The sequence below is a fragment of the Protomyctophum parallelum genome, assembly GCF_964188405.1.
Source record: "Protomyctophum parallelum genome assembly, chromosome: 10".
Taxonomy (NCBI): Eukaryota; Metazoa; Chordata; class Actinopteri; order Myctophiformes; family Myctophidae; genus Protomyctophum; species Protomyctophum parallelum.
In genome coordinates this window covers 40127840-40152708 of record NC_139704.1, presented here as the reverse complement: position 1 = coordinate 40152708, position 24869 = coordinate 40127840, and the positions used below count along the sequence as shown (strand labels likewise).

At 42.7% G+C, this 24869-nt stretch overlaps 1 protein-coding gene across 1 annotated transcript; it reads right to left on the bottom strand.

Annotated features, from left to right (window-relative positions):
* Nucleotides 1-5960: 5960 nt before the first annotated feature.
* On the bottom strand, nt 5961-24619 carry LOC310866266 (inhibitory synaptic factor 2A-like; the record flags this gene model as incomplete). The annotated part of the gene is made up of 3 exons (XM_083775802.1): nt 5961-6141; nt 17065-17136; nt 23496-24619. The coding sequence occupies 3 exons, from the start codon at nt 24617-24619 to the stop codon at nt 5961-5963; spliced, it is 1377 nt and encodes a 458-aa protein (XP_083631928.1).
* Nucleotides 24620-24869: the final 250 nt, after the last annotated feature.

The window sequence follows — 24869 nt, the reverse complement described above, 5'->3', positions numbered from 1 at the left end:
GACCCGACCGTGCCGTTATGACCTCAAGACATACGATCGATTTCAAGGAGTGACATTAACATCCAGTAATTCAATAATAAAAAAAGAGAGGTTTGGGGTTTTCCTTTTCTTTTTTTCTTTGTTAACATAAATTCAAACCAAATAAGATTACAGTTCTATCAAATGCAGCCAGACAGAACAATATTGAGAGAATATAGCTCCTGGCTCAAACATGCTTTTTGGGCCATCATACCCATTACCCAATGCCACACAACAAAAACATCAACATACTAGGCCTATAGGCCTACCTATTAGCAAATAGGAAAAGGAAAATGGGACTTATATTGGTCCCTCTCCCCTCCCAAAAAAGTAAACCTACAGAGGAATTTACTTACTGTTCTTGATACTGCATGGGAGTTCAGGGTTCCCAAAATGTACCTCGAAATAGTGAATGCACTTAGTTACTTTCCACCACTGGTTACATGCATTTAATTTGTTTATGCACTTTCAAGAGCAAAGAAACACTTTACAATTTCCTTTCTTTTGTGTGGCATCCTCAAATTAATGTCACTCACTTCTTAGGCAACTTTGCATCACTCATAGGAATGCACTGTAGCTAGGCTATAGCTCTTAAAGTTCAACGTTAGGCATGCTATCTTTATTTCATGAGCTGTAAGGATGGTTTTGAATATTTTAAGACACCATGCCAGGTTCTTAAAATGCCCTTTGTGGGCTTTTATGACTTGACACCTGACCATGAAGCTCTCTAGCTTAATGCAGTTCAGGTCTCCTGAGGTGTCCTAAGGATAAATAATAAATACAAAACAACAAAACAGTTACTCTTGCGGGGTCTGTACACACTGCAGTTTCGCCCAAAAAACAATCCTTGGGCTAAAAACAGCCATAGCCGTCATCATAAATGTGATGAAGTCATCACATTTGGGCACATTTGGGCAAGTGGCTATGGCAGAATTTATCCCAATGAGTGTTTTTCGTGCAAAACTAATGCTTGGAATGGATTCAGATTCAGAATCATGAAAACCCCCTAGTTGACACGTCACATGCTACTTAAAGCATAATGAAATTTAGTAAACTTTGCTATACGTTAGTCACATACAACTGGCGAAAAACGGCATTAAGCTACTGAATTGGAAGATGTATTATACCAAACTAGACATGTAGGAAATAGGAATACAAAAATACGTTTGGTCACCTTACATGGTACCAATTTGTGAAAATAGTGTTGGCCCCTGCACTAATAAGGCTATTGAAGTCCACATGCCCCTCCTCCTGTGTATCAGATGCTTTTCAAATTGAATATAGCGTAACACGGTAGGCTCTAACACCTCTGACCCTCCTCAACATGTAGTCCCGCAGGGCTACAGTATGTGCTCTCTCCTCTACTCCCTGTACACTCTCACGGACTGTGTAGCCATAATATACAGCTCCATCCAGTCCACTGGTGACATGACAACACAGCCTATAGAGTGTGTAAGCCAGGTGTAGGCAATCATAGCTGCACTTAATGTGATACCTCCGCTATGGCTACACCTAGCAGGGCACCCCTCTGTGGATTCGTTTAGGAGAGGTCAACCACCTGACAAAAGCCAGGAGAACAACCTCTCTCTAAGCTTCGACAAGACCAATATGAGCTGTGAACTACAGGAAAGGGGCCGCAACCTACAGTATCACTATCTCTGCTATGCAGTGGTTCTCAACCTTTACAGGCCATATAACCCCCCCACATAATCTTGAATCCTGATTGATTGCATGGGAATTCCACTTCTCTCAACTGCAAAGCGCTGCAGTGCTGAAGTTGACGTACCTGGCACTGGGTTTCATCATCATGGATTACATCTGGCAGGAAGTAGATCATACACTTCCAGAGGTCAAATACAAAAATAAAGTTGGTTAGAAAACGGGCAAAAAAACGTTTTTACGGTTTGATTTATTCTAGAAGACATCAAATAACCGCTTTTCAACTTTACCTGCCTCACCGCTTGCTGTTTGTCTCTGACTACAAGCTCTAGCTCAGCTGTGATTGCTTCTATTCTCTGAGCTCTACACAGCTGGGGGCCTTGGAGGTGCTGAATGTCACGGAGAACAGGGACCTCATCAGTATTCAAAAGGGTCTGCTCAAAGTGGTTCTGATGCCGGAGAAGATGAAGGAAACCTTTAAACTCATATGTACCGCAAGTTAACCGTCAAACCCAAAGCCCATTTTTCGAATGTCTTCATTTGCATACAGGGAACTTTGAAATAATGACCCTGACCTTGTTCGTACCCTTTTACAGAAAACGTAGATGCAACTGATTTTTTATGGGATGCTAAAGGTTTTTGCTCCAAGGGGAGTTCAATGTGCTATGCATTAAATTAAATTTGATTAATTAAATTTGATGAATTTCGATGATTTTCCATGGTTTTATGAAATGTGATACAGCTCCTGTAAGGGTTCTTAATCTTACTATTATATCCTTCTAATCATATGACAACCTCGACCTCAGGTTCACAACCAAGGGGAAATTGTATATTTAATGTAATAATGCATATCCTTCTAAAGAGATAATGTATGTTATTTTATGGTGCAAGACAATCCCAGACTTCCAGGTGGGTTGTTTTATGAGGGCATTATGTTATCAGCACATCAACAATTTGCCATTCAGTGCTTCGATGCCTTGCTCAACACCCAGCACCATGAGTCAGGTAAATGTGCACATGTGAAATGTGCAGAAACCTCTTATCTCCATTTTTTTTTCCTGTGAATGAACAGCCTACTTGATCATACTACAGCGTCACACAAAAGCATCAAAAGTACCGTATAGCAGTTCCGCAAGCTTGGAACGCGACACAAAGCGACGCCATTTGAGCTTGGCGATCTGCTACCTTTGATGCTTCTGCATTTGAATCCTGAACAGTAACAGTTTTGGACATGAGGTTTCCACCTGACCGAGACGACATACAGCAAACTTACTTTACACTTTACAATTGTAGACATTACAAATTTACTTTGTACCCATGTACCTCTCGACCATTAGCCAGTTTCAAAACCCCAAGGCCTCTCATCAGTGAAACACAACCGTTTGTGCAATTACTGCGATTTATCTTCATTTGTGGTGTATTTTCGCCATCGAGACCTAAATGTACTCACAGTGAATCTGTGCGAGAGTTCATCCTCTCCTGCAAATGCCCAACACTCACAGCCAGGCCTCCAACTCCTGTGTCAGTACTAAAGCTAGTGGTTCTCAAACTGTCGACCAGGGACGCCCAGAGGTCCTTGAAGGGGTTCCAGGGGGTACCCAGCATAATGTGGAAGAAAACAAATGCTCAACACCGACAGGTGGTAAGCAATTCGATTCATGAATAGACAATATTTTATCTCAATTAAGAAATATATATATACCAAATTTCCCACTTTAAACAAAATAAACCTGTTGGCTGCCAGACTATTTGAAAATAATATGTGCTCTACAAGCTCATAATGTGAGGCGTTGTGAGCATGTAGATCTGCTATTTTCACAAATGTTGAATCGTCTTCTCTTATGGGGATCCCTGGCACAAAATCTTTTTCAACTATCGGGTCCATGGCCAAACACATGACAATACAATTGGAAAATGTTTGAGAACCACAGCACCTGAGGACCTGTGCAGCTGCTATACCTTGGTTCCATGGCCAAGTGCATCATGGTCCCCAGTCGTCTGACGTCATCCTGTCTGCTCGGATACTGTGGGCGTCATCCTGTGGGCTCAGGGGAGGGTGCTACCAGCACTGGACGGGTAAGAGAAGCAAGGCACTGATCTTGGAGAAGTTGTCTGCATCGGTAGGTCAAGAAATGTCATTTTAAACATTGTTTCATAATACATAGTACACGTTTCTATACCCACCACGATTGGGCTGGATAAATTTACCTTGAGCCACAACTCTTCAAGAAAGATATACTGTATATATAATATAGATTAATATAGATTTTTAATTTTCAATTTTCATATTGTTTTAATACGTCCCTTTCCTTACTTTGGTTTTCAGTGTCCATTGTACATCAACCCTGAAGCATTTTATAACATGTCAAACCATGAACTATCCTTTCTGAAGCATTTTCAAGGATATAGCAGCATAATGTATCATTTTCAAGTGAAAATGTTTTAATTTCAAAGTAAAAATAGTACAAAAATGCATATTGCACGTAATCAGTGAATTGCACTTGCTCAAGGTACAGATCTTTGCATGGAAATTGGTGATCTAGTTCCAACTGAATGAAGTAATCTGGTGTGTAATTTAGCGGGATCGTACTGTAGGTAAGAGCTAGAACAAAATTTACAGCAGCAATGATCAATAATATGTCTTACAAAATAAATAACTACTGTAATGTGTATTAGCAATTTAGCGTGCAATTTAATGTGAATGTAACTATAAAGTATTTTCTGCAGTTCAGAAAAATAAATTATACCATACTTTCTATGTATTTAGCCCTTTCTACACCTGCAAATTGAGTGTCAGGATTACCAGTGCCGGTTGCCTGGTGTTGTTTGATGTAGCAGAAAACATTGATTGTGTATTACAAAGCAGGTTTTAAAGTGGAATGCTGAGATGAGTTAATAATACCAAAACACTCTGTAGTGGATGTGATCTAACAGTAGCAATATATTCCTGAAAAACAAACAAGAATGAATACATAACCATACAGGGCATTTTGCTGAGTGAGGGAATGTATGCACGAGAACTTAAGGGAACTCTTCATAAACGTATTCACAGAGAAATGTCAATATTCTTTACCTTTTAGAGTTGGAAATTCAATAAAACACATTTTAAATAAGTAATCATAGAAAATATTCTGCCTTAGAAGTAATCAAAAACAGCAGACAATTCAAGAAACCCTGGTATGGAAAATATCCGACATACAGTGGTGTATGCTGTTAAAAAAGCCCGCCGTCGTCGGCCCATATGACTCATTTTGCATCCTAGAGGGCGGCACCTGTTTCAAGAGAAGGGACCCAAACAAACTATTCCTTTACTCAATTCCGTCAATGTGCTGATAGCTTGCTGAAAGACGAAGAGGACAAACTGTACTGCAGCTCCGCGAGCACTCCTGAAAGTCATGTGTCAGTTAGCTAACAGAGCAAAACTGAAATGGAGAGACGGAACAGGACAGAATGACTGGTAGGGGGAAAAAAACATGATAGATGGTGCACAGTGATGGGGCACAGACACAGAGAGAGAGATAAAAAAGGCAGGGGCGGCAGACATAGACAGAAACACAGCGGGAAATGAAAAACGATGAGTGTGAGTGTGTGTGTGTGTGTGTGTGTGTGTGTGTGTGTGTGTGTGTGTGTGTGTGTGTGTGTGTGTGTGTGTGTGTGTGTGTGTGTGTGTGACTTGCTGTCATGTACTGTAGCGTGTTTCAGTCTTTTATGCATGTTCCACTCTATATTCAAGCGTTTGTGCTTTGCAGGTGGCGGGCTGATGTCCATTCAGTACTCTACGTAGCGTCCCAAAGAAAGGGCCTTCTGCTTTGGTGCTTCCTCTCGCTGCCAAGTGATATTCTCTAAGGGGGCAGAGACCAAAAGTGTGTTGCATTTGGCAAATGCAATTTAAAACCACAAATAAAAAAAGTATGCAGCTGCATTTACCCAGTAAATAAATAACACCCATCTTCATACATCTTAAATATACTGTATATAAAAACCATCTCCCAAGTCTCACCTAGTTTTACAATCGGCGTAAATTGATCCGCTCTGGCAAATATTCCAGAGACTGAAGGTTTGGCACACTCTCTAGAACCTTCATAAGCTAATAATGTATTCGTTTTTTCAATCTGGCTTTGAAAAGGAGTCTCAGCTCAGAATCCTTATTAAATGGTTCCACTGGTCTCTGTGGTTATCCGTCCTCATGGCTCGTGGATTCCTCTCATCCATTTTGAGGGAAATATAATGGGCCCAATAGTAGGCCATTACAATAACAATATATTTATATATACTTCTGTATCTCAGAGAAACCAACGTTTCCAGCGGGCATGTCTTTTGGACTCTGTCTTGGACTTGCGTTTAGGGGTGGAAGTGAACACCTCATTGGAGTAAGGCAGAGCGGGGCACTGTGTGTCCAATGGGCACAGTCTCTTCATTAGGGGATGCAGCTTGTCTTCTTGAAGTTTGAAGTCCAGCTCCACACTGGAACACAAACAGAAAGAAATCACGTGTCAGTGTATGTGTACTGTACAGCAGTGATAAGTGGGAATGTGGGTGGGTTTGTGTACTGTATGTCATGCACCAGTGTTGACTCTTGATTTAGTTTAGTCATAATAATAATGAATTGTATTTTTATGGCGCTTTTCTATGCACTACGACTACGTGCTTACTCAAAGCGCTTACAATGGTTCATTCATCCATACATTGGGAGGTGAAGCGGCGAACAGTCGACGCCAGCGTCCTCACTTCCCACCCCCAATCCAACCCTTGATGCGGAGTGTCAAGCAGGGAGGCACTGGGTCCCATTTTTAGAGTTTTTGGTATGACCCGGCCGGGGATCGAACCCCGACCTCCCAGTCTCAACCACAAGGCCACTGAGCTGGTAAGTCATAGCGTTTTGAAGGCAATTTCATTTAGTTTTAGTCATATTTTTGTCATTGAAATGTTTTAGTGTTATTCTAGTTTTAGTCTAATTATCATTAGAATTTATTCGACTAAATCTACAGTTGATTTTGTCAAAAAAAAAAGAAGGAAAAAAAATGTTGACGCCTTGATGCCGTCAAAATGCCAGATTTTACATGCTGCATGCTGAAAAAAGCTGAGCTACAAGCTCACAGCGCATCAGCTTGTAGATCTGCTATTTTCAGAGTGCAACACCCAAGCACAAACCATAACATAAAATGACTTGTCTGCAGGGCTGGACTGGGACAAAAATTCGGCCCGGTCATTTTTGCGCTAATTTGGCCCAGACCAGCCCACCACAACCAGCGCGGAGCGCGCAGATTTTTTTTAAATGGCGGGCCCCTACGGTCCCCCCACCGGAAATATGCCCGGTACGTCCTATGGCCAGTCCAGCCCTGCTTGTCTGTTAGTTCTACTGGATCTCTTCTCAAATAGTACCTCCCCAACTTTTTCAGTTTTCGTCTGACATTTTCATCATAGTTTTAGTAGACGAAATCAACAATGGTTTGTGTGTGTATATCCTGTCATGCACATGTATATATATGACCTGTACCTACAACAATCTGATCCCAGCAAAGTTAAGTAAAGTTGATGATTTTAACGATTATAACATTTTTGAGCTTGCATTTTTTGCTTGTCAAACCAGAGAGGACCAGATGGAGTCTGGCAGCAGCATGGACACAGCTTAAGTTTTATACTTATTTTGCATTCCGGAGACACCTCAGAATACCTTTGCATCATCTCTATTTACACGCATGCCTTTGCAGGGCTTTCCCTGTGCAGATTATATTTGGATGAAAATAGCATTGAAAAATGGGCTGCCCCTAACATCAGACTTTCCTCATCTGCACATGTAATCCCGGCTTGGTCATCATCTGATTCTCTTCCGGCCCCACGGCTGAACTCTTCCTGCTTTAATCCCTACAGACTGGGAGAAACGCAGGACTTAGTCCCTGCCAAATTAAACCAGTGAGTATTCAATGGTATAAATGCACTATTATAAGATTATAAAATAAGATGAGCCTTTAGAGAAATTCAGGTGTCAGAGCATAAGGCCCAGGCCACACGTATATGGATCTTTTGCTAAACGCACATTATTTTGTGCATTTGGGCCATTTCAGCCACACGCAAACGGCGTTTTCGGACACTCAAGTGGAGGTTTTTGGAAACGGATAAATAAGTGAAGATTTTCGAAAATATCCGGATCAGTGGAGCTTTTGAGAAACGATGATGTCACCGCTTAATAGCGCAGCTTGTGCCTGCATGGAAACTACATGGATATCAATCCGATTGTTCATGTTTATAATATATCACTGTTAACAACTTTAAAATTATCATATGTTGCATCAACTGCAGCGAGAAAAGGCTCTGCTCTGCTGCATCCAGTGGCGTATCCAGGAATTACGTTTTGGGCAGACAAGATGTGTTAATTGTCGTCTCCCCGCACACAATCGTAGCACTGCCACTGACTAAAGATTTTCAAAGAGATAATCTGCCAGACGAGTAGGATACAAAGGCTGAAAGGCATGCATTTACATTCCAATGGGTGATTGAGGGTCGCGCTCTACCGCAACGGCCAATCAGCTGTCCATTAATAGTTCTCAGGTCTTGTTTTTGTCCTCTTTTTTGCTCATTGTATGGATTTTGGCCAGGCCAGAAATGGATTTGGACAGGCGGACGCCTGCCCTCACCTTATTGTAGATACGCCTCTGGCTGCATCCAATAATAAATATATCAGCCTACAGTACAGTCCAGTCCAGTGCGGACTGGTGATTTCATTTGTATTGGTGACGAGTGCGAAGCTTGAACGATCTGTCTCTGCTATTATTTTCTGTGCAGGCCTTGCCAAGTCGCCAGAGCAATGGTAAAGTGTCTATCATTTTTGCGTTTCTGCAATGCGTTTCTGCGTTTGTGTGTGGACATAGATATCTCTGTCGTATGGGCAGGGATCTTTTCTAAAACGGAGGACGGAAATATCCATTTGCAAAAGATCCAGAGTAGTGTGGCCTGGGCCTAAGAGTGAAACAGGTGCAGGGAAGAGTATACTTTTACAAGTAAAAGGCAAGAACCAAAGCAACGATTTTGGTACTAGGGATGGGTATCGAATTTAGGTACAAAGTAGAAACCAAATTCAAATTTCCGGGTGGCGAGTACCCAACTACCCATACAAATGAAGGAAATGAATCGGAATCAATAAAATCCTAATCATCTAAGGGTCCAGTACTTTACTATGAATAAAGCAACATGGAATAAACTGTCCATTACATTTCAGTTGATACTTGATGTAACATTAGTTTACAGGAACTACAGTATTGTGTTTGGTTACCGTAAGTTAAACACCAGTATTTCAGCTTTAGCTCTCTCAGACACTACTAAGATGTACACACAGTATATGTATAGTCCTGGTATGTCCGTTAACACGGAAAGATAACACAATAATTAAAATACTTGTAAGAATTGGAATAGATAGAGTTGGATGGGGTGGGTTGAAAAATACATACAAAGACTTGATATCATATCATAACTTGTGCTACCCGTTTGCCAATATGACACACATAATTGAAAATGGTTTCCTGAACTATATATTAAGTTATTATATATTATATATAACTACTATACAAATTGATTTGAAGCAGTCGAGTCAGCAAACTCCACTTGACACTGAGACATTTCTTTAGATGTATTTTCATTTTTTATCTTACAGTGTTTGACCAAGCTAATTAGGCAGAGATACGCTGTGATTACAGTAGTGCGTGTGATTACAGTAGTGCGTGTGATTACAGTAGTGCGTGTGATTACAGTAGCACGTCCTCTAATGCTGTGTGTCTCACTTACAGTGTGCCACTCAAACTCCAGAGGACAGAGGGAGAAGGGGAGACATGGGGAACTGCCAATCCAAGAGGTCACACAGCTGTCAAGGTCAGCCGTGTAGCCCCCCCCCCCCCCCCCCTCTGTCTGCAAATTGACACATGGACGTACAAAGCTTGGCCCTGCATCAACCACCGTGATGGGCAGTCCAATTAGAGCACTGAACGGTATGCTGTGCTCAAAGTGACAGCATGAATCCCGAGTGCGGTCCTCACTCTTAAGATAAGTGTCAGTTAAGAATTGCACTCTATTAAATCCTTCAGGGGAGACGATGGAGGCCAGGACAAGGAGGTGTGGAAGAGCAAGGACTTCCACTGAATCAACGTGTGAGATCAAATGAACAGAAGCCTGACAACATGTATCGGGACGGGAATTAACCTTTTTGTTATCAATATGGCTCGTTCTGTATAATATGCTACATCATTATCAATCAGGTGGGATTGTGCGGTACAAACAATCTTCTGTATGTCTGTGTAGCAGAGTGGCTCAGAGCCTGATGAGCTAAATCCTAATAGCTCACCCAGCCAAGGTCAGGCTATAAGATGTTGGCTTTCCACACGGAAGACCTGGGTTCGAAACCCGGGCGTTACATATGTAGGTATTCCACCAAAAAAAGATAATCAATTGAATGCTTTCCTGGTTTTAATGGGTTAAATGTACTGTGTCATTTTAGATGTTAGTACGTTGGCTTCTAGCTCACAGCACGTCACTTCGTGCCGCATATGAACATTATGAACATTTTGAAAGATCTTGAAAGTGTGAGAAACTACTTATGTAGAAGGCATTTGTAGAATCGGCCTCAGGTCATAATGGGTTAAAGCAGTTTCTTAATGTTTGTATTATTCCATTGTAGCAGAGTAGTACTGCTCAGTCTAAAATCAGCCTTGGCCAAGGGGGAATTCCCCTTTGGCAAAGTAGTAGATGCTTGGGTTCCCACACAGACCTTATGGATTCCAAATCCAGGTGGCACCATGCACACAACCACATCACATTGAAAGGAAATGGTTGAAATAACGTGAAATCATTGAGTCATCCACAATCTATACTCTATACTACTGGCTCACACAATGTTCAAATGCTTCCGGACTGAAACTCCAATGCGCACGCACGCATGCAGTCACACAGACACAGACACAGACCAGAGACGTGCTGGCCATTGGGAAACTCCCGGACGGCCGGTCCAGTCTGGGCCAGCTGTTTTTTCTTCTTTTATATATATAAAAAAAGAATCATATTTCATTTAAAAAAAATCCCTTTTGTGTACAATGCAGCACTGTCTTCTGTGGCAGGTATAAACATGACATCCATGGACAATGATTTTAGGTCACTGTAGGACCTAAAGTGAGCTAAAATGCGCTTGCATGCCCTTGATTCGTCAGTATTTCGTTTCGTCAAAGGCTGCGCGCCATCAGTTCGCCTCCGCAACTCCACTTCCCGGGCTGAATTATGGGCCCACCACGTCCCAGACGCAGACGCAGACGCTGACGCTGACGCAGACGCAGACGCAGACGCAGACGCAGACACACACACACACACACACACACACACACACACACACACACACACACACACACACACACACACACACACACACACACACACACACACACACACACACACACACACACACACACACACATTTCACCTTTGCAGGCATACGTGTAAGTCCTACTGGAAATCTAATTAGTCAAATCCAATTTAGCTGGCTGCTTGGCAGAAATGGAAGTAAAAAAAAAAAACCTTTTAGAATGTAACGGAAATGACAAACAGATGACAGCTTCCTGGGCAGATTCATACTGTATACTGTTACAATAGCATTCATGATGTGGATAGTCTCTCCAGCAAGGCAGGCAACACTTCCACAATCTTCGAATGCTACAGAATATAATTCTTTCTTTTCAAAATATTTTTATTCAGGTTTTTGTAACAGAGGCCCAGGGGCAAGTATTAAACAGACATGAAATATAAAAATAAAACTCAATCCCCTATCCCACTTCCCACCCTCCCCCCACCCACGATACAGACTATAATTCTACCTCGTAAAGGTTCTGCACAGGATTGTTTGTTAGTAGGTACAGTATCTTTGTATGCGAATGATTTCCACACAGAGGAGAAATCGCAGCATATTTTCCCCACAGAATGGTACTGGCATTTATTAAGCAATTAATCACTTGGCAGATCGCTGCAATTACTGTACACTGAGGACAATATTGGCTCAGCGGGGTGCCAGTGGCCCCAGGGAGTAGATGCATGCGTGGGCAAACAAAACCCCCCAGATCTAAGATCATCTCTCCACTCAAACAGACAGAGACGGCTGGAGACGCAAAGGCTTTTCTAGGGCACTGGGTAAAGCAGATTAATCATCTCTTTAGCTATGCTCTGTAAGGAGCTGTTACTGTGATCAGTGCCATATATTGATTGTTTGCCTGTGGTCCTTGCGGGATGAGCACTATTCACTGTTGGTTGCTCATGATGAGAAGGGGTTTGCTAGCTCGTGAGTCACCACTCTTGCGCGGCAAGCTCAGTTGTCTCAACAATGACTACCTGTTCTCACAACAACATGCCCCATGCCCTTTGCTATTCCTCGTCACTCACTCCATTATTGGCCCTGCTCAACATCAAATAATTTCCAGAGGTGTCTCCCTTCAGCCATTCACAGCTCAAAACCTTCACTTAACATGACGAGTTGCTGAGGTCCAACGTACGTGTTAAACTTCAGATGTACATGACTGGATTTATAGGTTAAAAATCACTAGAGAGTGACAGTTATTTTCATTGCTGGCAGGTGCTGAAGCCATACCTTCCTATATAGGCTGTGGACATCACATACATCAGACACAAATGTCAATGTCCTGGCCTGTTACATGGCTTATCTGCCATGTAAAAACCGTCAAGTTAATGAGAAATTAGCAGTGGCTGATTTCTTTACAGTTATTCACCAAAACAACAACACCGTATCCATCTCTCTGCACGAGCTAATTAGCTCTTTGCATCTTATTATATCATGTTTTTTTATAGCCCAATTGTTCTTGAAATTCATTGTCAGTGCCAAATTGGAAACACTCCACAACAACAACAACAACAACAACAACAAAGAGACACACATGTTCCACCAGCTTATTGCACTTGATCCAATTCTTCACTTCATAGGAAATTACACAGCATGCTAAGCATATCAGCTTTTATTTTGCTTTTTGTTCTGGGCTTCCTTCTGTGCTGTGCTTCAGGTTGGCTCGGTAGACTGCATGCTGTCTGCTCGCAATGCTCTTGCAAATCCTGTTTGAACTCCTCATGTTTATAAGCGTGGTGGGGGAAATATGAGAAGCAAAAGGCTCACACCCAAGTCAACTCTACAATAAATAATGTCTCTCTGAGATGGACATTTTCAGCTGATTCCTTTGAGGGAGCTTTTTTACGTGGTCTGTCATTTAGAATATGTACTCTACCCCTACCCTACCGTACCCTAATAGCATGTGATGTGAAAACGTATAGGCCATTTTCCCTACTTTCATCCTCTCAATCTATCTCTCCCTGCTTCTCTCTCTCGCTTTCCCACTGCTATATTTGTGCCCTGTTTGTAGCAGTGATGTATGAGATATACAGGGGGGGGTGGGGGGTGGAATGTCAGTGGAGAGCTGAGTTCTGGTAAGGTCCCATAGATTGACTACCTTATCTCAGCAGTGGCTGAAGGCCTGGATTTATTGGACATATTGGAGCTGTCGTGCCACTCTAAAATTAAGACCCGGTTTGAGGTTTCTCAGTGGCTGCTAATCTTGGGTCATGGTTGCAATGTGCAGTTACTGAGTCCAAGTTTGAGGAATAATTGGCTTTTTGCTCCTGACTCTCTCTTTTCTTGGCTCGTGTTTAATTTGGCACACCATACTAAGGCAGCAGCCTGATTTAAAGGCAGAATTTGATACAATTGACCATGAAATCCTCATATATTGCCTCAAGGGTGTGTTACAGAATGTGGTTTGAACATACATTACAGGAGGGATATTTGTCAGAGAAATGTGAAATAACATTAGGTGTTGCCTTGGGTCTTTTCTGTTCAAACCCTACAGTATGCTTCTGCTACAGCAGGAAGACAATAAGCCATAGAAACATGGAAGATTGAACTTGAGAAAAAGAAGACCATGTAATTGTGACAGGGTCAGTTTTAATTGTGTGTGTGTGTTTTTATATAATTCAAAATGGCGGGTGAGCTAGAGGTCAGAGGTCAAAAGTAAGAGCACAAAACGTGTTCGGCATGAGGAGACGCATATGTGTATATGTGGGTTCAAAGTTTGCATTTTCAATTGAGTGCTATAGTGCCACCCTTTGGCCAATGGCCGTGGGCTTCGCATCCTCACCGTTTGGCATGGCCCTCTACCATATTACCGAGTTTTACGAAAACCGAATGCACGATTCAGCCAGAACTGCTATTTTTGGCGGAAGGAGAAGGAGAAGAAAAAAACAGACAAAAACAATAAGGGACCAAGCCCCTTCAGGGCTGCTTGGTCCCTTAAAAAATCTCCATGAATTCAAGGCTGAATGTACTTTTTTGGAGAGAGAGCAGGCGTTAGTGTTTCTCGGCGACATCAGTCCGACACTATACCCCAAACCCTAAACCTAACCCTAACTGCAAGCATGACGCAACGCATGGCATCAGCCGCAGAACAACCGCGGCAGGCGACAGTGTTTCTCGACGGCATCAGTCCAACACTCTACCCCAAACCCTTACCCTTCTCCCGCAGTGCCGCGGCTGGTAACCGGCAGTTGTGGCGTGGAGCGGCGGCCACGAGATGGAGCGGCAGTGGAGTGACATAATCCCCCGGCAGATGCCGCCCGACCCCCCACAGCAATAATTGTAAGATGTGGGTTTGCGGCCAAATAAAAATGTAATATAGGGGTCTGTCTGTAATCAATGTAATACTGTACAAGGCTCAAACATACGTAAGTTTGCAGAAGCATACTACTGAATACTGAACTATTTTCTTATATTTACGACTCTCACACTGGCACAGGCCGATAGCGCTGTGATAAATTGCCACATTGCTTGCCAAACACAGCTCTGCTCTATTCAAGGACATTTAGAAATTTGTAGGAGGCATGCAATTCAGAAAAGATGAGTCGAAAAAGCAACTATATTTAATGATAGGGAGCACAGATGAAATGATAATCTTCCACTTTGTTTACACTCTACAGAGAATAATTTGCATCCTCATTGCCAAGTTATTACCATGCCACATGGATTGGTGTCGGGGCTGATGGTTTTAAGGCTCACTAAATCGTTTCAGATCCCACACAGTGAGCTTCAGAACTTCATTGCCATGCGGAGCAGGTGTATCTCTGTCTCGTAAGGATGAGATCACTGAATCAATGTGGAAATCTCTTTTGGGTCTTTCTTTCTCCCTGTAGACTATAGTCCCCAAATGGAAATGACCCTGTAGGCATTCTTGCAGAAAAGTACTTAATGTGTTGTTTCTATATGGTTTTTAGGTGCTGAAACTGTGACTCGTGTCACTCGGCATATGGCAGAAATGGATTCAGCACATAAAAACTATATAGAAACAACACATTACAGTATGTACTATTATTTATCAGAATTATAGCCAATTTCCAGTTTTTAATGATTAATTATGGCAATTACTTAATTTCTGACAAAACGGTGACTCGTATCACTCGGCATACGTACGGCAGAAATGGATTCAGCACATAAAAGTCATATAGAAACAGTCTATAGTCTACTGCATGTGCCTAGCCAGTGTTAGTATTGCTGAATGTTGTGTTTTGTGTGTTTTGGAATGTATGTGCTGTCAGTCACATAATTGGTTTGAAAATGAAAACTAAATGAGACTAGTCTTCATGACTTGACACTTAAACAGTACCAAACAAATCAATACAAAGGCTTGTTCAACCAATAGGCACGTCAATAGACACATCGACAGACACAATGCAAATAGTTTTGCCAGTAAGCTGAGGCACAAAAGGGTTTTGAAGTCTGTAATACAATAAAGAGAGAGTAAAGGAACCTGTTATGACAGGTTTTCTCTCAATGATTTATGCTGTGTGCTATGAACAGGTTTAAATCACCCAGACCACAAGTGTGTTTAAATTCATGTTTCGACCTTCAAACATTAAAGGAACTACAACATGCATTTGAGGAATATTACCTACAGCCGATTAGTTAAAGCTGATTAGGATGCATCGTTTGTTTTTGGTCAATTTGTGATTTTTGTTTGTTTGTTTGTTTTTGTTTGTTTCTTGTTGTGATGGGATATAAGATTTCCTAACCCCAGCTGCTCTCAGGCGAGCCTGATTGTATTTCTCTTACTGACTAATTCCCTTCCTCTGGCTGTGGATGATTACTTATTCCCCCTGGCAGTCACAGGTCCTACTTTCCTTTAGTGGAGATATTTTTCTTTCCTGATTTTATCAATGTACAACACACAATCTGCAGTGTGCAGATGTGCCTGCTTTCGTTTTGCTCAGCAGGTTCGATATTCCAATTGTAATTTATATTTCCCGTTTCCGACAGCAAGCAATTAGTCATATTAAGTACATTTTGTATCATCATCCCTGTACACAAGGACTCAGTGAACCACTGCCCAAAACACAGTCAGTGGCCAAAGACACATTGCTTTCTGCCTTCGTTCAAAATGTACGGTTTGTGTGAGTGTCTCACTTGGACACGCGATATTCACAAAGGAACAACAACAACACGGACACGCGGCCTCAGACGTGAGTGCGCCACAGGCGCGCAAGCTTCTAGTACAGTACAAAGGCATGACATCATCCCAGTACACAAGGACTTAAGAATGCCAGTGAGTGATTGATCAAGTAAAAGTGATTAAAAGGTACTCCAAAGCTTTATTAACAGTTGATCTTGTGTGCCCTCGTTGTAGCTTGATGAAGTTGACATGCGAGGCTATTCCTCTCCACTCATTAGTTTGATTAATTTGTTGTATTCATTAGTTGCTTATAACCCTAACTATTTGATTGGTTCAGGCTGACGTTACCTATCACGCGCACTATTTTGTTGCCAGTTTGCTAGCTCGCTCGCATCATTCGTCGTACGCGCCTTCCAGTTGCGTGCCGAAAACAGCAGATCTGCAAGGTCACAAAGCATTGCAGACGTGACACGTTGGGGTGCAGTACTTAGTTTAGACAGTTTTTGGTTTAGACTATAGTCATTGGTTAGACCAGTCATTAGTCCTACAACTACAACCTATCTCAAACTCTCACCCTAAACCTAACCTCCCACGGGGCAGCACCTAACCTAACCTAACCTTAACCCATGTCTAACCAACGACTAGTCTAAACTAAGTATGCACCCCGAACACGTTGCGATCGTCAATTTCTCATCCATTTCCAGCGTATATACGGCACCCTCGTATACCACAGAGAAGAGCACAGCCTAAATCAGGCATGAATCTTCCCTAGTTGGCTTGGAGCACAGCGCGGTGGCACTGCACCAAACGCTTCACCGAGTCACAGACCCTTTTCGCATTCAGATGATTTATCATGCAGCAAACACGACACCACCGCATGCAGCGCTCATTGTGAACTGGCATTGGAAAAGGGCCCCAGTACCTGTATATGATGCACGCACTGTTTCGACACGTGTCACAGTTTGCCGTGTCCTGTCCCGTTCGGTAGGTGAGCCTGCGGAGAGACAAAAAGGTGAGAAATATAGTTGTGATTTCCGGCGACCACCTTTAGATGCGTATTTCAATGTCTGCTGACCATCAGCCTGATACACTCCTTTCATTTGGGACAGTGAAACAACCTGCGTGGAATTAGTTAATACTGCCGTCTCTGATACCAGGAAGCCTTTTAGATATAGCTGAACATTAACATTTTCAGCCTGTTGTAATTCCCCTACATTAATTTGATTATGGTAATAGTGTTTGTGATGCAGCAGCTGTGAATTTGGTTAGTCAAGTTTACAGACATGCTGATTTACCATAATAGGATTACCTTACTATACTTTGACACGATCCTATCCTATAGATAGCCAAGAAGCAACTTAACACTGCATAAATCACTGTAATGAAAGATCAATACGTTTTGTTTATGCCACCGTATGCCTTGTTTTTAATTCTTTGTCCAGCTCAATTTGCTGTAGAAATAATGAGCTGTAGGGATGCAGAAACAGTCAGGGTGACAAATGACATCTGTCTCGTTTTATGGCATAAGTGCACAGCCCCAAGGCTCAGTGCACTATGGAGACTGTAATTATTTACATTGCAATCCTCCACTTTAGGAGGATTCATGCTTTATAGCCCTCTCCCAGGGCATTGTGGAGGTCTATGACCAAACATTTCAACGGGTATGAAGATATGATTACTTCTGAATAAATCTTCTCCGTTTTCAAGTAGTTCCGCAACTTCCGCTATGATGCCCCACAATATTAATTTTGTCCCATACTGTAGAATATGTGTGTTTGTGGGTTACTAATGCGTGCACAAGCATTAGTGTGGGTTCATGTGCATACTACTGTGCATGCACACACATTAATGTTTGTATACATGTACGGTAGGTAGCATTTGCAGATGTGCGGTGATGTTAAGATACAGTGCAGCCGGTGGGAGACTTGATGGGAGACAGGTTGGGCTTTCAACCGGTGCGCATGTAATTGCTTACTGTCACCAGAGCCCTTCAAACTGATGGATGACAAGTGGAGGGGCTGGACCTCAACAGTTTGCCCACGACACAAGGGGTGACCTCACACACATGTTACTCATATTATGTATGCGCACGCACGTGCACGCACAGACACACACAGACAAATATATAACGAGAGAGAGAGAGAGAGAGAGAGAGAGAGAGAGAGAGAGCAACGCGCCTGCATGTGGATCGAAAATGCTGATGGTAGCTCAAGGTCAATGAGTTCAATCCATCCTCTGTTCTGAAATGAAGTTCTTTCATTGTCCCCGCCCCCATGCGTGCAAGGACAGTACTACTCCTATAGATCTGACAGCATGTGATGCTACACTGCATCCTGGGAATCTCATACGTGAACCCCAAGTTAACTCACTGCGGTATTTACAGTGTGCATGCCAGCACGTACATCAAACGCTCACTTTGTACCCGCGCTGACTCAGCACAAAATACATTCAAGAGAAATGCTCACCCACCCCAGTATATATTGACATCCTGTGAAACCGGTATAAGCTTGTCAACCCAATATGACTTATATTGATACATGATGGTGAAAAGAGTCACCCCCTATGAGCTGTGCCACTAGAAAGTCATTCTATGAGTTGTTCGTATGCTGGCAGGGATTGTGCAGCGCTGTGTTGTTGGGCCGCGTCAGCGGTCCTTGGGATACTGTATGTCCTGCCCTCCTCCCCTCCTCCCCTCCTCTCATCATTCTGATCCCCCCCCCCCCCCTGCAGCTAGCCACCCCCCATCCCATATCACTCCACTCACATCCCATCTACTCGCCTGTGGTTCTGCTGCCTTGGAAAATGGATATTACTTTGTGCTCTATTGATAACCCGTGAACTACTGCTTGTGTCAGGTGTTTGGCCGGATTATCTCTTACATTATAGCCTGTGTCTACACACAACACAACACAACACAACACATGATTTGATTGAGTTTATTTTTAGAACATACTGGCATACTACGACGACAAGAGAAATCTGTGAACTCGTACTACTGCTAGTTTGCATGTTCTCCCGTGTCCCCTGGGGTAGGTATACCCTCACAAAAAACATGCAGTAATCCTGGTCTCTAAACAACCTCCACCTGGCCAGGAACTGGTCGGAATAACGTGTCACTTCCACGCGCTACGTCCGGCCGAGGAAACTCTCCCCTGTCAGGTGAAAAGAAGCAGCTTGGACTCCTCATGCATAGAAGGAAGCATGAGGTCAGTCCACTACCCCCCCCCCCCCCCCCAGGTTGGCAGAGGAAGTGTAGCACCCAGGATTAGATAATTGACACTGGGTGAAAATAATGGGTTGCAAAATCGTGGGATAACATGTATATACTGTAGCAACTTTTAAAAAGTTGGTGTCAATCACAAGATACATTCACACACGTTCCACGGTTCCACATTAAATCTGAGGGTCTAGGGTATTTCATTAAATAAGTATTAAATACTGTAGCTATATATTCTGGAGAGGCAAAGAGACAACCAGGTGCTCAATGGAGACGTACAGGTAGACAAATGTGTTAGCCCTGATGAAGGTCGAAACATGTTGGATAATATCTTTTCATCTTTTTAAACTTTGAGTGCCCGGATCTCCTTCTTTTTTTTAATCAGTTACAGTATACAGTATATTCTGATTGTACTTATAGAGGGTATGCGCGTGACATCATCATCATACCAGGCAGTTATGCGGGAATGCCTATTGAGTGGCAAAAAACTACTTTCTGGCTGAATAGTGCTTTAACTAACCCATTTTTGCGGGAACCCCTTTTGGTGTTCTAACCCTTCTGGACAAGAACCCCTCTTAGGGTTCTGAACAGTATGTACAGTATTCAAAAAATATTATATTTTAATGCTGCTATATAAATATTTGAAGTTTTTCAGAAAACCTAGGTTTTTTTTGAATCGGCCTCAGTCCAAAATGGGTTAATAATCCATAACAACTTAGAGATGGATCTTTAATCATGACAGAGTTTTGGCAGATATATTATTGCCATCAAAATGTCACACCACTCGAGTTAATGTAAATACAAATAACTTGAAACATTGAGTCATACTGTAATCCCGCACGAAAGCTTTTAAGACTAAATTGAATTATGCTATGGCTTTGCATCTTATACAAATAAGAAGAAGAAAAAAACTATGCACACAAGCACTCAAACATTTTACATTACAAAAAGAGAATGCATTTTTAAAGAAAGCATTTTCTTTTTACAGGTTAATAATGAAAAAACGAATATTTGCTGTCCAAATTAAGCCGGTATTAACACAATATCAATGCCATGGAGAATTGGAACTGATCCAGAAGCGAAATTTTGTATGACATACATAGCCGATTTGCTCATCTACATATATGTGACCAGTGCCAACAAAACATGCCTCATGTCGCCTTTTCCATTTTTCAGATTTTTACAGATTATTAAAGTACAGAATGTAAGCTTTCATATGATGTATCATTCAATGAAATTGGACAATAATTGAAGGAGATATAACCATTTTAAAATGACTGGGGCCTTTCACCCAAAGCTGAGAAAAGCCCTTTTCAATATTCACAACATTTTATCACCTTAGAGCTGGACAGAAGTGGGTGTGACAATGGGAGGGACAAGAGACAATAGGACGTTTTAGCTGTCAACAGTGCAACACTAGAAACACTGACAAGTTTAAGCCAGTAGAACAAACAATGTAATTTGTAAGGTGCCCCAATAAACCCTTTTGAAAGTACTAAGTATTAAATACTAAGTATAAGTATTCAAGTATTAAATATTAAGTTAAGTGTTCAATTTAACTTATACACTACCTGGTTGTAAATAGCTGCAGTACACCATTTTATGCAGGTCTACTTTAAGCAATCAAAGTCAGACAATTGACCCAGTATTTTAAATAAATAAAATCGACGCATCAGGCTATGATGTTGTGCGCTTGTAGATTTGCTATTTTAATAAACAGATCTGTCCACATGCAGTCACAATGCCTGGTGTCTATTTAGTGTGCAAGGCTTACATCCGGTCTAAAGCCCACCCACTGTCTGCGCTGATTTATATACACAATACATACACGATCCGTATCCTCCCCTCACCGGATGTTGAATTAACAGTACTAACGGCCGTATTTGAAAAGACGTATCCAATCTTTTACACAATAAACCGATTTCCGACATTTCCTTTTCACTTGATACCGTTTCGTAGAGAGGGCCTACACAAACGTTCTATATACCAAATGAAAGCCTGCATTTCATAGTTTACATAGTATATAACCTTTTTTTAAATGAGCAAGAAATGAGCGAGTTGTGATTAAAAGAAAAGACGTGTGATCTCTTTGCTCTTTAACACACACACAGACGGCTAGCTAACTAGGCTAGCTAGCTTCTAGCCTGTTGTTTGTTGGTGAAAGACTCCAAGCTGGGAAGTGTATTTCAGCGAGTAGCTATACGTGGTTTTGTTTATTTTCTGTAAAGTCTAACCCAAATGCATCTCCATACTACTATAGCCATGTGTTCTGTTCTGTGTTTACAAACACAAGCACGCTAATGGGCGGTGATCAGAGCGTGAAACCTGAGGACAAAGAGATTCCAGGACCAATTGTAAACAACATGCAAATCTCGGAACTGCGCTCTTCTGCCCCAGAAACTTGTTAAAAAACAAGCCCACTTTGACGTATAAATGTATACATTTCATTTGCCCAAATGAACAATCTGTTTGAATGAAAACCTTCTTCAACATTCAAACTGTATAAATATGAAAAAAAAAGAAAATCACATAAAAAAAAAAAACGAGTTTATTTATTGATTTAAGGCATGTTCATTCTGGCGACATGAGGCATGTTTTGTTGGCACTGGTCACATATGACATAAATTATCCATTCATTGTCAATGGGAACTTTGTGTAGGACCAAAATCTACACTATAGCTGAATATAGACAAATTCAGAAATGGGTCTCATGGTCGCAGCGAACGTATTTCCTGTAGGCGGAGACGACATATCTGGTGTAAAAGGGTGCAGTACTTAGTTCAGACTAGTCATTGGTCCGACAAACGACAACCTACCTCAAACCCTAACATAACCATAACCGCAAGCACGGGTGCAATGCTCCGTCTGAATTATGTGCGGATCCCGGTGTAACCAGCCAGCTCTTCTACTACATTGAATGGTAGAGTGACTGATGTTAGTCTGCTCTTTTACCTGATTTTTACTAACACTAACTTTACAAAGATGCCCAGAACATCGGGATGAACCTGTGTAGTTTATGGCTGCTCCAACAGTGGTGGCATCATTCAACTTTGGAGAGAAACGGAATGTCAACAAATACATCGCGGTGGCTGAGACCAGAGCCATAGAGTAATGGTTGAGACGAAGCAGTGAAAGGTCCTGAAAGATACATAACGTCAGTCTTACCCAAATACCCAATATTTCTGTTGTATATGAACACAAGGCACTTTATACCTCATACTAAGCATTTAAAGTATGAGTGTTAGTAAAAAGTACTAAAGACTTGGCTGTTTACACCGCAGATATGTCGTCTCCGCCTACAGGAAATACGTTCGCTGCGACCATGAGACCCGTTTCTGAATTTGTCTAAAAACGAAAAAACAACAGTGAGATATATAGCAAAGCTTTTAGTAGCTTTTTGGCCCATCTCAGAATGTGGGTCTAAGGTTTTTAAGGAAGGCTTTTTAAGTGGCTAAGCAGAACTTGAGAAGATATAGGCCTTATAGCCTCGAACTGTACTATAGTACTGAACTGTACTCTATAAATAGCGAGGGAACAGAGCCCAGCGAAGGTACCGCAGAGACCGTACTTGTCTAGAGATGAAAGGAAATGCTTTATGATCTGGCACTAATTGAGCGTTTTAAACTGGGTTCCACAAAGGCACAGCGGGGTGCCTTGCTCTCCAGTGGTTATGGTTATTATTACTTAACAGTAATTTGCTTTCTGTCACTATAAAGTTCTATACAGCACACAGTGTTCGTGTGTGTGTGTGTGTGTGTGTGTGTGTGTGTGTGTGTGTGTGTGTGTGTGTGTGTGTGTGTGTGTGTGTGTGTGCGTGCGTGCGTGCGTGCGTGCATTGCGTGCGTTTGTGTGTTTGAGCAAATGGTTTCTTACACCGACAGTAGTGGAATTCCTGGAACCGCCTTATTGGACATGGCTGGAGAACTTTATGAAGCTTGTTAGCGCTTCAGTCTCTGAAAAGGAACATGTGTCTAATGATGTGATATATTAGGAGTCACTGGATAGACACTTGCCTTTTGCATTGAGCTGATCTGCAGACAGTAATAATTATACGTATGCTTGCCGACACACGGCATTGCATATGAATTATATGGTCTGTGCCACCAATGCAAGTGTATGCACAAAATCGTACTCACCCTTCTCTCTGTGCCTCGCCTTTCTCCAGCTCCTGAATGACTCCAAGCAGAACTTTGATGGTCTCCTGGCTGGAGCTGATGAGGTTCTCCATGGCTTGGAGCTGTGCTTTGATATCCCCATCCCCAGTTAGTGTCGGCTGACTGGCCCCTAAGCGTGGAACTCCAGCAGGAAATCCCTTGTCCTCGCTACTCGTTTGTTGGATCTTGGAGGCAGACGCGTGTCGCGCGCGGGACTGCCCCTTAGCCTGCGCGGAGCACTTGCCACTGTGGGGCAAAGTGTACGACTGCTGTCCGTTCGGCTGCGTCGCCTTTTTCCGCTTACAGCGGGCAGAGGGGCTCCCCAGAGACTCCATCTGTGTCAGGGAGTTCCAGGGAGGGCCCGCGCCCTTTGACCCCGTGTCTCGTAAGATCTCCTCGGAGTTGGCTAGGTGGCGCTTGGTGGACGTGCTGGTGCCCGTCTCGTCTTTGGGTAATCCTTTGTGTTTGGCTCCAGTGCCGCAGCCCTGGCGCTCCCGCTCCGCTGTGGCAGGAGGTTTGTTTGGACACGACTCGGGGTCTTTAGAATCCGGACACGAGGATCCATCTAAACAGTTGGCACCTGGAAGGTCTTCCGTGTCACTGTCGTCCGTGTGGTGAAGCAGCGCTTTCGTCTGCCCCACTATCTTACACTTGTGCACAGACGACTGATCTGTGCTTCCGCCGTCCTCCGCACCTGCCTTTATATCACTTAAAAAGCCGTTGTTTTGCCCTCTGTAGTCCTCGACCAGGGCAGTGTGTTTAAACGTATGCCCCTTTTTCCTCTCAAAAGGGAAAGTCTTGTATCGCTTGGTGAGGTCCGGCGACGTCTGAACGCCGGTGCTCTTGGTCACGTTGGGGATGGAGCGCCGGGCGGGCATGGTCATGTACCTCCTGTGCGTCACTTTGCAGGAGATGGAGCGCGAGCGCCTTCCCCGTTGCTCATTCTGAGCGTCACAGATATCCTTAAATCGTACCTGTAGGGCCTTGTTCCTCTTCTTCACCTGCTGCTTTCCGTGCGCATCGAGACTGTGTGAACGGACCGTCTCACAGTCTGAGTCATCCGAGTTTGAGAGATCCACGCCTTTGCTGTCCTCCTTGCTCACCATGTTTCCTGAGAAGTGGGAGACAACAGAGAGAAGGTCAGACCCTGGGTGTCATGGAGTAGGAAGGATTCAACTGTAGCTAGAGTATAGTTTTTGTTTTTACAGAGGAAATGCACATTGCGTAAATAAAGGCATAAAAGCCCCAAAACAAATCTTTAGATCTCTCACACACACACACACACACACACACACACACACACACACACACACACACACACACACACACACACACACACACACACACACACATTAT